General features: G+C 50.2%; 1 protein-coding gene across 4 annotated transcripts in view; it reads left to right on the top strand.

Annotated features, from left to right (window-relative positions):
- The window catches only part of Lrrc8a (leucine rich repeat containing 8 VRAC subunit A), a 28,671-nt gene extending 18,620 nt beyond the window's left edge, over positions 1-10,051 (top strand). For all 4 annotated transcript variants that reach the window (XM_051185079.1, XM_051185081.1, XM_051185082.1 and 1 more), the window contains 2 exons: positions 623-2,787; positions 8,175-10,051. In XM_051185079.1, coding sequence (XP_051041036.1) covers positions 631-2,787; positions 8,175-8,450 — 2,433 coding nt within the window. In that variant the 5' untranslated portion in view covers positions 623-630 and the 3' untranslated portion in view covers positions 8,451-10,051. The remainder of the gene's footprint in view (positions 1-622; positions 2,788-8,174) is intronic.
- The last annotated feature ends 1,182 nt before the right edge of the window (positions 10,052-11,233 follow it).

Below are 11,233 nucleotides of genomic sequence, written 5' to 3' on the forward strand. Positions count from 1 at the left end.
CAGAGAGTTCCAGGACTGCCAGGAGGCTACACAGAGAAACCCTGTCTCGAAACAACAACAACAAACAAACACCCCCTCCTCCCCCAAAATGAACGAGTCCTTGGTAAGCTTCCTCTGCCTTCCTCACTTCCTTCCAAGTCACTTCTGCAGTATCATAGTGCTGGTTCCCAGACTTGAGAGTTTGGGGTTTGGTTTGACAGGATTTCTCTGTATAACCCTGGGTGTCCTGGAACTTGTTCTATAGACCAGGGTTGCATTGAATTCACAGAGATCTGTCCACCTGCTTCTGCCTCTCAAGGGCTAGGATTAAAGTGGTGTGACATCACACCTGACATGTAGAATGGAATTTTAGACGGTGATGGATTTTTTTTTTTTTTTTTTTTTTCAAGATACAGTTTCTCTGTTAACAGCCCTGGCTGGCTGTCCTGCAACTCACTTTGTAGATCAGGCTGACTTCAAACTCACAGAGATCCTTTGCCTCTGCCACCCAAGTGCTGGGATTAAAAACATTTACCACCATCTCCAAGCTCTAGTGGTAGAATTTTTGTTTTTTTCCCTCATCCCTGGGATCCAGAATTGTGAATCTGCCTTGTGGTAACTCCCTCTTATGGGACCCTTCCAGGTTAAATCATGATCCCGGTGACAGAGCTCCGCTACTTTGCGGACACACAGCCAGCATACCGGATCCTGAAGCCATGGTGGGATGTGTTCACTGACTACATTTCCATTGTCATGCTGATGATTGCTGTCTTTGGGGGGACACTGCAAGTCACCCAGGACAAGATGATCTGCTTGCCTTGTAAGTGGGTCACCAAAGATTCCTGCAATGACTCCTTTCGAGGCTGGGTGGCCTCCAGCCCAGAGACCACTTACCCCAACTCCACAGTCCTGCCCACTCCTGACACAGGCCCCACAGGGATCAAGTATGACCTAGACCGCCATCAGTACAACTATGTGGATGCCGTGTGCTATGAGAACCGCCTGCACTGGTTTGCCAAGTATTTCCCCTACCTCGTGCTCCTGCATACCCTCATCTTCCTGGCCTGTAGCAACTTCTGGTTCAAGTTCCCACGCACCAGTTCGAAGCTAGAGCACTTTGTGTCTATCCTGCTCAAGTGCTTCGATTCCCCGTGGACCACAAGGGCCCTGTCAGAGACAGTGGTGGAGGAAAGTGACCCCAAGCCAGCCTTCAGCAAGATGAATGGCTCCATGGATAAGAAGTCATCTACAGTCAGCGAGGATGTGGAGGCCACTGTGCCCATGCTTCAGCGGACCAAGTCACGGATTGAGCAGGGCATCGTGGACCGATCTGAGACGGGCGTGCTGGACAAGAAGGAAGGCGAGCAGGCAAAGGCACTGTTTGAGAAGGTGAAGAAGTTTCGGACCCATGTGGAAGAAGGGGACATTGTGTACCGCCTGTACATGCGACAAACCATCATCAAGGTGATCAAGTTCATCATTATCATCTGCTACACTGTCTACTATGTGCACAACATCAAGTTCGATGTAGACTGCACCGTAGACATTGAGAGCTTGACAGGTTACCGCACCTACCGGTGTGCCCACCCCCTAGCCACACTCTTCAAGATCTTAGCATCCTTCTACATCAGCTTGGTCATCTTCTATGGTCTCATCTGCATGTATACACTGTGGTGGATGCTGCGGCGCTCCCTTAAGAAGTACTCATTTGAGTCAATCCGAGAGGAGAGCAGCTACAGTGACATCCCAGATGTCAAGAACGACTTTGCGTTCATGCTGCACCTCATCGACCAGTACGACCCACTCTACTCAAAGCGCTTTGCTGTCTTCCTGTCTGAAGTGAGTGAAAACAAACTGCGGCAGCTAAACCTCAACAATGAGTGGACGCTGGACAAGCTGCGCCAGCGGCTCACCAAAAACGCCCAGGACAAGCTGGAGCTACACCTGTTCATGCTCAGTGGCATCCCTGACACAGTATTTGACCTGATTGAGCTAGAAGTCCTGAAGCTGGAACTGATCCCTGATGTGACCATCCCACCCAGCATTGCCCAGCTCACGGGCCTTAAGGAGTTGTGGCTGTACCACACAGCAGCTAAGATCGAGGCTCCTGCTCTGGCCTTCCTGCGTGAGAACCTGCGGGCACTGCACATCAAGTTCACTGACATCAAGGAGATCCCACTGTGGATCTACAGCCTGAAGACACTGGAGGAGCTGCACTTGACCGGCAATCTGAGTGCAGAGAACAACCGCTACATCGTCATTGATGGGCTTCGGGAGCTCAAGCGCCTCAAGGTGCTGCGGCTCAAAAGCAACCTGAGCAAGCTACCACAGGTAGTCACAGATGTGGGTGTGCATCTGCAGAAGCTTTCCATCAACAATGAGGGCACCAAGCTCATCGTCCTCAACAGCCTCAAGAAGATGGTGAACCTGACAGAGCTGGAACTGATCCGCTGTGACCTAGAGCGCATCCCTCACTCCATCTTTAGCCTCCACAACCTACAGGAGATTGACCTGAAGGATAACAACCTCAAGACCATCGAGGAGATCATTAGCTTCCAGCATCTGCACCGCCTCACCTGCCTTAAGCTGTGGTACAACCACATTGCCTACATCCCCATCCAGATTGGCAACCTCACCAACCTTGAGCGCCTCTACCTGAACCGCAACAAGATAGAGAAGATTCCCACCCAGCTCTTCTACTGCCGCAAGCTGCGCTACCTGGACCTCAGCCACAACAACCTGACCTTCCTTCCTGCTGACATCGGCCTCCTGCAGAACCTTCAGAACCTGGCTGTCACGGCCAATAGGGTGAGTGGCCTGCCACAGGGTTGCCTTCTGGGTGCCCAGAAAAGTAGTGTCTCAGGACAGTGGATATTTCTGGGGTTGAGGCCTTCACTTGTTTCTAGAAATAAGGGTGCTTGTTCAGGAGCCAGACTCCCAGTCCTCATTGCAAATCTGCCAAATCAGAATCTTGGGCTGGGAGTCTGTCCTTGTCACATAAGCTCAGAGTCCTGTTACAAGAGTGATACAGTTAGGCAAGGCCTGTGTTTCAGGGGTGGACATAACACAGGAATCCCAAGACCAAGCTTCTCTTGGAGTAGGGTGGTGGAAGGTAGGTCTTAACCTGGAGTTTGTGGTGTCTATCCCCCTCAGTTTGTCTCCAATGAGATTTTGAGCCAAGGGGCCAGCCTGGGTCCCCTTAGCAAGAGAAACTCTATGGGTGGCTTTGCTGGCTGAGGTGAAGCCAGATGGTTTCTGTAGCCCCAACATTGCTCATGTCCCTCTCCTCTCTGCCTCAGGGTGGTGGAGGGAAAAGTTGGGCTTAGATGGGGTGGTTTGTCCCCACCTGCTTTTTTGGAGAAGAAATTGTTCAAATCACTGGGGCCTAGCATTGTGGGAAACAATGCCCTTGAAACTATAGGTGACCCTGTGTACCAGCTCTTTGTGTGACTGGAAAGCCCCCACCAAGAAGTAATGGGGCAGTTAGATTGGCACTGAGGACAGGACACTTCTTTGGCTTGTGGTCTGACTTCCAGTGGGAAAGCAGGCTGCAGCCACTGGATGTTGGGTGGGAGGGCCACTGTACTCAGCAGCCTGCAGGATGTCTTCCTGGAAGAGGTGGGGAGTCTGAGGGTGGGGATCAGGAGACAGAGCTGCGGCACCAATGTTGCCACCACCTCTGCGCCTCCATTACAGCAGTTTTTTAAGTAAGTTTTTCTGGATCTTGAGTGGGGAGGTGTGGAGGGGCGGCCTTGAGCAGGTGTGACACTGCAGTCCCCTGCTACCAGCAGCTCTTTCTACCAGCCTCAGACATGGAGACTCACCTCTACATGGCACAGATTGGTTATGGCTTAAGGACTTCCTTCCTTTGTCCCTAGGCACCATCCTGTATCCTCCATATCAGAGGGATTGGGACAATCTTTATATTCCTACCCCAGTTGTGCAATTATGGCTTATGTATTTGGGGGGGGGGCAGGGATTGTTGAGGTTTTGTTTGTTTGTTTTTTGTTTTCGAGACAGGGTTTCTCTGTAGCTTTGGAGCCTGTCCTGGAACTCGCTCTGGAGACCAGGCTGACCTCAAACTCACAGAGATCTGCCTGCCTCTGCCTGCCGAGTGCTGGGATTAATGACATGCGACACCAACATCCAGCTATGGCTTATGTATATTTGAGAGTATTCAAAGGGATAGTGGTCCAGCTCTGGTTGTTTTTACTATAGTAAGACCCATTGAAAAGAGAAATTGGAGGTCCCTGAAGGGGGGGAAAAAAGCAAAAGCAAAAGCAAAACAGAACCCAAACATTTTGGGAAGTACTGCACAGGCCGATCCCTTCTTTAATGTGGGGGTGGGGTACCAAGTTACTCCCTGTGGCATAATGTTGGAACGAGGTTATTCCAGGAAGTTGGGGTGAACTCTCATATCATCACCCTGAAGTGCCTGCTATGGCCAGGTGCTGGTCTACCCCAGACTCCCCTGCAGGATTCAGGAAGGTGTAGTCCAGCTTTCAGCCTTGCCTTAACTCATCCCCCACCCTCAGGTTCTCACACTAAACTTGCCTATTAGTGTCATGCCTGTTGGCTGAGGTCACCCCTTAGGAAAGGAGCTGGCAGAGGCATGTTGTCCTGTACTAGAGGAAGGAGACCCTCTGACACCCTATTTAGCACTTTGCTTAATCACATCCTGTCCCCACCCCCTGGAGTACCCAGAGAGAGGCCTTTTATAGGAAAAAATGTGCTTGGACCAATTACAGGCAGGCAGGGCCCTCCTGGATTTGAGACTACAATAGGGTGGGCAGTGAGGTGGGACAAGGCTGCTAGGGACAGAATGAGATTGAGTGGGAGAGCCTTTGGAGGTGGTTCTTGGGTCCTGAGAGGAGGTGCAGTCCTTCAGAGGAATGATCAAGTATGCTTCCTATGTTGGGCCCTCAATGACTTACCCTGAGACTTTCACAGTCATCCTAGGTGAAGAAAGATCTTGAACTTTGAGGTAAACAGTAAGGTCAGGCTCGAGCATGTAGCTTCTTATGCATGGGGAGTCAGTGAAAGGACAGCTGTGGATCTGGCTTGTGACTGGGCAGAACGGCAGCACTGGGTTCTGTGAGCTCTGCAGAGGTAGCACCTTTCCAGATGACTGGCCAGGAAGGGTGAGGAGCCATGGACAAGGGAGCAGCGCAATCAGGGAGCCAGGGAGGTCTCTGAAAGAGACAGGATAGATGGGATTCAGGGTGGTAGGAAACCACTTTAAGCCTTCAGTGGACTGTGGACAGGCCTGAAGTTAGGTGTGGCCATAGCCAAGCTACTAAAAGTACCTGTGCTTTTCTCTGAGGCCTAGGGAATCTTGATGGCATGGTGGTAGTAGTGGGGTTCTGGGGAGGAGACTATCAAGAAGGGATCTCTGGAAGCACAGACTAACTCTGATGGACCTGACTTTGCCACTCACTGGCTAGAACAATTTCTACTGCCCTTGACTTTGTATCATTAGAGGAGGTCACAGGATGTGTGGTGGTGGGGGCAGGAAAGCAATGCCACTATTCTGGGAAGGCTCTGGTCCCAGGGTCCTGCAGGGCCCACTTCCCATCAACCTGTGATGTATATATCCCTGAACTTCAGACCCTGTAGCCACCGTACCCCATGCCTGACCCTTGGCCATATAGCAGAGGTAGTTTTAGGTACCCAGGTCAGATATCTTCGTGAACAAATCACTGTGATAATCATGTTGTGGTGACTCTGAGGCTGTGACCACACTCATTTCCCTGCTGAGAAAACTAAGTTGCTCACTGGGAACCGGAGCTTATGGGGTTAAAGTCCAAAACTAAAAAAAGATCCTAAGATAGGAATGCTGGAGATGAGAAGTATTTCTAGTCCAAAGTTTATGTTTCAAAAATGGGAAACTATCCCGGTGGTGATGGTGCTACACGCCTTTAATCCCAGCACTCAGGAGACAGAGGCAAGTGAGTTCAAGACCACCCTGCTCTAAGAGTGAATTCCAGGACAGCCAAGGCTACACAGAGAAAAACTAAAAAACAGAAATGGGAGAACTGGGCTGGGCAGTGGTGGCACACCCCTTTAATCCCAGTACTTGGGAGGCAGACAGCTATCTGTAAGTTCCAGGTCAGTCTGGTTTACAGAACGAGTTCCAGAACAGCTGGGCCACACAAATGGGGAAACCGAGGCCCAAGAGGAGAAGAGACTTCCCTCCTGCTCTGTAACAGAACACTGTATTTGACAAATTCAGAATGTGGTTCCTGTGTGAGTGGCTTGCATCCTCTCTCAAAAATGGCCATTCAGACAGAGTGTGTGTCACCTCTCCCCTGTAGGAAAATAGGAACAGTGGCAGAGTCACTGAGAGTGGGCATTGTGCAGCCTACCCAGTCCCTGCTTGGTAGTCAGGCACCACTCCCCACCTGCCCATTCTCAGTCAGGTGTGATAAGGACCCATGTCTCTAGCCGACTGCCCACAGAAGGGCAGGGGAGAGGCTGCCATTCCTGGGGCTCTTCCTGAATGCCCAGGACATCAGAGATGGCTCTAGTGTTGCTCTATGATTTTTCCCTTGCTCAGCCATTGCTATGTGTAGTCAACAGCAACAGTTCAAATCCTGGCACCATCTCTTACCTGCTGAACTTCAAGACAAGTTCGTGTCTTCAATCTTCTGTTCTCTCAATAGGAAGCATTCACAAGTCATTTACTGGTAGTTTTGAACACTGGATGTGTTAACAGTATTTTTGCTGAGAGCTAGGAAGGTGACTCAGGTTAAGAGTGGTTGATGATCTTGTAGAGGACATGAGTTCATTTCTCAGCACCCACACCAGTCAACTGACAACCACCGGTAACTAAAGAAGGGGATGGGGGTGGCTGGAGAGATGGCTCTGAGGTTAAGAGCACTGGCCCTTAGTTCAATTCACAGCAATCACATGGTGGCTCACAACCATCTGTAATGAGATCTGGTACCCTCTTCTTGCCTGCAGGCACACACACAGACAGAACATTGTATATGTAATAAATAAATCTTTAAGAAAGAAAGAGCTTGGGTGGTGGCTCACCTTTAATCCCAGCACTAGGGAGGCAGAGGCAGGCGGATCTCTGTAAGTTCAAGGCCAGCCTGGTCTACAGAACAAGTTCCAGGATTTGGTAGTGAGACCCTGTTTCAAAACAAGCAAGCAAAGAAACCAAAAACCAACAGGAACTGGAGAGATGGCTCGGTGGTTGTCAACACTTGTTGCAGGAGACCTGGGTTTGGTTCCTAGCAGCTATATAACTAGCTCCTGGAAATCTGATGCCCTCTTCTGGCTTCCAGAGGCACTAGGCATGCACATGGTTTCGCATACATGCAGTTGAGGATTCACACACATAAAAATAAGTAAATTTTGGGGGAATGGGGAGATGACTCTGAGGTTAAGAGCATTCAGTACTCTTCCAGAGGATGCAGGTTCAATTCCCAGCACCCACATGATGGCTTGCTCACAACTGTAATTCAAATTCCAGGGGATCTGATGCCCTCTTCTGGCTCTTGTGGCTACTGCACTCATGTGCTGTACAGACATACATGCTGGCAAAACAGCCATATACAGGAAAAAAAAAAAAAAAAAAAAAAAAAAAAACACAGAACAGCATCTGCTTTCAAACCTGACCACCTGAGCTTGATCCCAGGGACCCACGCAGTGGGAGAGAACTGACTCCTACGAGTGTCCTTTTTCCTGCGCACGCACACACACAAAGAAAATCGTTTTAAAAAAACAACAGTATCTGTGTTGAGTGAGCCCACCTTGTGGTAAGCTGCACATGGATATTGTCTGTTCTTCCCACATAGACAAACGGTAAGTGCCGGGTGCTTGATACTGGGACCCTGCACCCTTGTTAACCCCGGGACCTGACAGGCAAGGAAAGCATGTCCTGGGAGGAAGAGTGATCTAGCTGGGACTCTGGCCCTGGCATGTGGAGGTGAGTTAGGTCTGCACTTTTAGAGCCCACAGTCCAGCAGATGACATACAGAAGGATTAGCTTTAATGAATGTTATAGGACCCAGGCAGTCAGGATGGCTTCCTGGAGGAAGTGAGTGCAAAGGCAATATGGTTAGCTTTTGGCCAGATTTGGGCCACACTGATGATTGTCAGGCTCCAGAGAAACTGAAGTGTGTGGGAAAGCCCAAAGACCTTGTCCATCCATATGCCTCACCCTGGCCCTTTGCTCTCTCCTGCAGATTGAGGCGCTCCCCCCAGAACTCTTCCAGTGTCGGAAGCTGCGGGCTCTGCACCTGGGCAACAATGTACTGCAGTCACTGCCCTCCAGAGTGGGTGAGCTGACTAACCTGACACAGATTGAGCTTCGGGGCAACCGGCTGGAGTGCCTACCCGTGGAGCTGGGCGAGTGTCCACTGCTCAAACGCAGTGGCCTGGTGGTGGAGGAAGACTTGTTCAGCACGCTGCCGCCCGAGGTGAAGGAACGACTCTGGAGAGCTGACAAGGAGCAGGCCTGAGCGTGTAGCCTGAAGGAACAGCGAGGACCCTCATCATGCCCTCACTCCAAGTGAGCAGTCCAGCTCTCCCAGGACTGCTGAACAGCCAGCCGGGTCCCTTCAGGCAGAGCCCGGGCCAGGCATGAGCTGGGCCTGGGCAGAAGACAGGACTGAAGGGCTGGCCCCTTTTCTCCCTCCGGCACTTGCCGGAGACTGGAAACTCTGAGACTAGTCTCAGAGTACAGTATTTGGACAATCAGGGTCTTCACCCTGGAGGCCATCTCTGCCTCAAAGGCCGAGCTGGCACCAGAGGCCCAGGGACAGTAACTTAAATCTGGGTATTTATTTTTCTCCACCTCCCATCTCCTCCCTCCAGATAACTTATACATTCCCAAGAAGGGTTATCTCTGTGGGAAGTGTTTAAACAGCCTGGCAGTGTTCACTGCCTTCTTTTCTGGTGATGCTGACAGTCAGTGCCCACCCAGACTTAGCCAGAGTTGGGTAAAGTGAGCCAGCCGCAGGACGGTTGCCATATTGACCCTGGGCTAGGCTCTGGCAGCAAAACTTGTGGGAGACCAGGCTTCCAGGTAGAAGGGTCAGGCCTGGGGCTTGCCACATTAGATTTGAAACAATTAAAAAAAATTTTTTTTAAGTCATGTTTTGTTTTTTTAGCTTTGAAAATGATGGTTTAGGTATTTAAAAAAAAAAAAGAAAAGGAAAAAAAAAAAAGACACTAAAGGCCAGTGAGTTGAAGTCTCAGGGTGGGTGGTATTTCCCCTTGAGCAAAGCAGCAAGACATTGAAGGACATTGAAGGAAACTTCCTGTCCCTGTGGTGTGGGCCAGCATGTCTTCCAGTCTGTCCTGATCTTAGTCCAGAAGTGTTGTCTGTTCTTCTTTCCTCCTGGGGCAGGCAGGGCTTTCATTTTTGTTTGCTTTTAGGGTTTTTTGTTTTGTTTTGTTTTGTTTTCTCCTCCATGGGTCTTGGCAAGCACCCTTTTCATGGCTGTCAGCCAAAAGGAAAGCTCTGGAGCTGCCAAGAAGGGAGGAGACTTGGGCTGGCTAATCCCAGATGAACGGTGCTCCTTCCCTCTCTTCCTGTCCCATGATGCCCCTCACGCACAGTGTTAAGAAGCCCAGAGCAACTGCTTCCCCCAGACTCAATACCCCCTCTCACCTCTGCTGCTTACATTGGCTCTGTCACCATTTGGTCCTTCGTGAAGAACAGTCATTTAGAGGCAAGTTGGGCGTGGAGAGATCAACACTGGGAGGGCAGGTTTCCCAGTTTTTGGTTCCAGGCTAGTTTCTGTACTGGGCACCTGGTTTGCACACAACAAAGTTAGCACCTAGTGGCAGTAAGCCACTCTGCTTTAGATCAATCACTAGGGTCCCCACTTTAGGAGGGTCCTCGCCTTAGATCAATCACATGGACACTAGGGCACGTTTTAGCGTCTCTTGTCTTAACAATTACATCTGTCTTTCCGTCCATTTGTGTTTTCTGCGTCGTTGGATGTAATCCTTGGAAATACTGCACACTAGCCTCTGACAACCATGAAGCAATCCGTTACACATGGGTCTGACTTATGGACTCGGTTCAAATGTTAAATAAATCTATAACACAGTTGCCTTTGGAGGTCTCCATGCCATAGAGCGCGGTTCTTTGCCTTCACTCCTCTGAGGTGTTTTGATCTTGGTTGACTATTTTGTTGAGGAACAGAGCACCTATGGTAGCTGTTCACCTCTCTGCCCTGGGAAACTTAGAGTACCTTTGAGGCAGTGCACCTGTGTGCTCCAGGCATGGTTCCTGACCAAGGATCTTGTGGCCAGTGCATTTTCTGTTGTTCCAGGCACCTTTTGTTTGGGCCCTCATGAGCTTTGATTGGTTGGGGCTGGGAGTCATCTGGAATGGGAGCCAGTAGCCAGAACTGCATGTTCCAGCCCAGTTGTCTTGTACATGAAGCTAAGCCTATCTTTCCCCTCTGTGGCCTCCATATCCCCATCTGTGCCATGGGCATTTCCATCCTGTTTTCAGAAGATGCTTAGGGCTGCAATACCCAAGAATCCATGGCTCTGCAAAGGTAAGGCTGGCAGTGACCAAGGGCGGCCTCCCTGGCTCCCAGCCCCATTTGGGGTCAAGGGCAGAGGCTCTGAGAAGTAGAATTGCCTTCAGAGCTCACCTCTACTGAGTCTCTTAGATCCCTTAATTTTTTGTTTGCCTTCCCCCAATTGGTTTCTTTTTCTTTTTTTCCTCTTGTTTGTAAAATTGGAATAATAATGGCATGGGTGGGCTTGTTTAAAGGAGCCATGATTATATAATGTCCAATTTCTACTCTCCGTGGCTGTAGTACCTAACAGTGTTATATGGGTTCGGGAGGACGGGAGGCATTGCTGGGAATAGAGCCTAATGAAATGGTGAACAAGTGTTCTTTCCATCCACTGAGGTCTGTTTCTCACTCCTGGGTGAGCTATGGATGAATGCTTCCTTAGGTTCACAGTAGCAGAAGCTAGAAGTCCAGGATCTGATGCTCTATCTAGTGAGGGGTACATGCCATTCCCTAACATCACTGGAGTTGGGAGCTTCAGGGCTACCCTGTTCCCAGGAGAAGCATTAACCCTTTCATTCATGACAGTGGACCCAAACACTTCCTCCTCTGCTCTGCCTCCCTGTGGTTGTTGAAATCAGTGATGTACCAGTCACAACTGTCATCTCAGAGGTCTGAAAGCTGACTCAGGAAGGTTGCCAGAAGACAAGGCCAAGTGTGGCTACCCGTATGGGCCTGCCAGACCTATGGAACAAGCAGAGAGC

Source organism: Phodopus roborovskii, unplaced genomic scaffold, assembly GCF_943737965.1.
Source record: "Phodopus roborovskii unplaced genomic scaffold, PHOROB, whole genome shotgun sequence".
Taxonomy (NCBI): domain Eukaryota; kingdom Metazoa; phylum Chordata; class Mammalia; order Rodentia; family Cricetidae; genus Phodopus; species Phodopus roborovskii.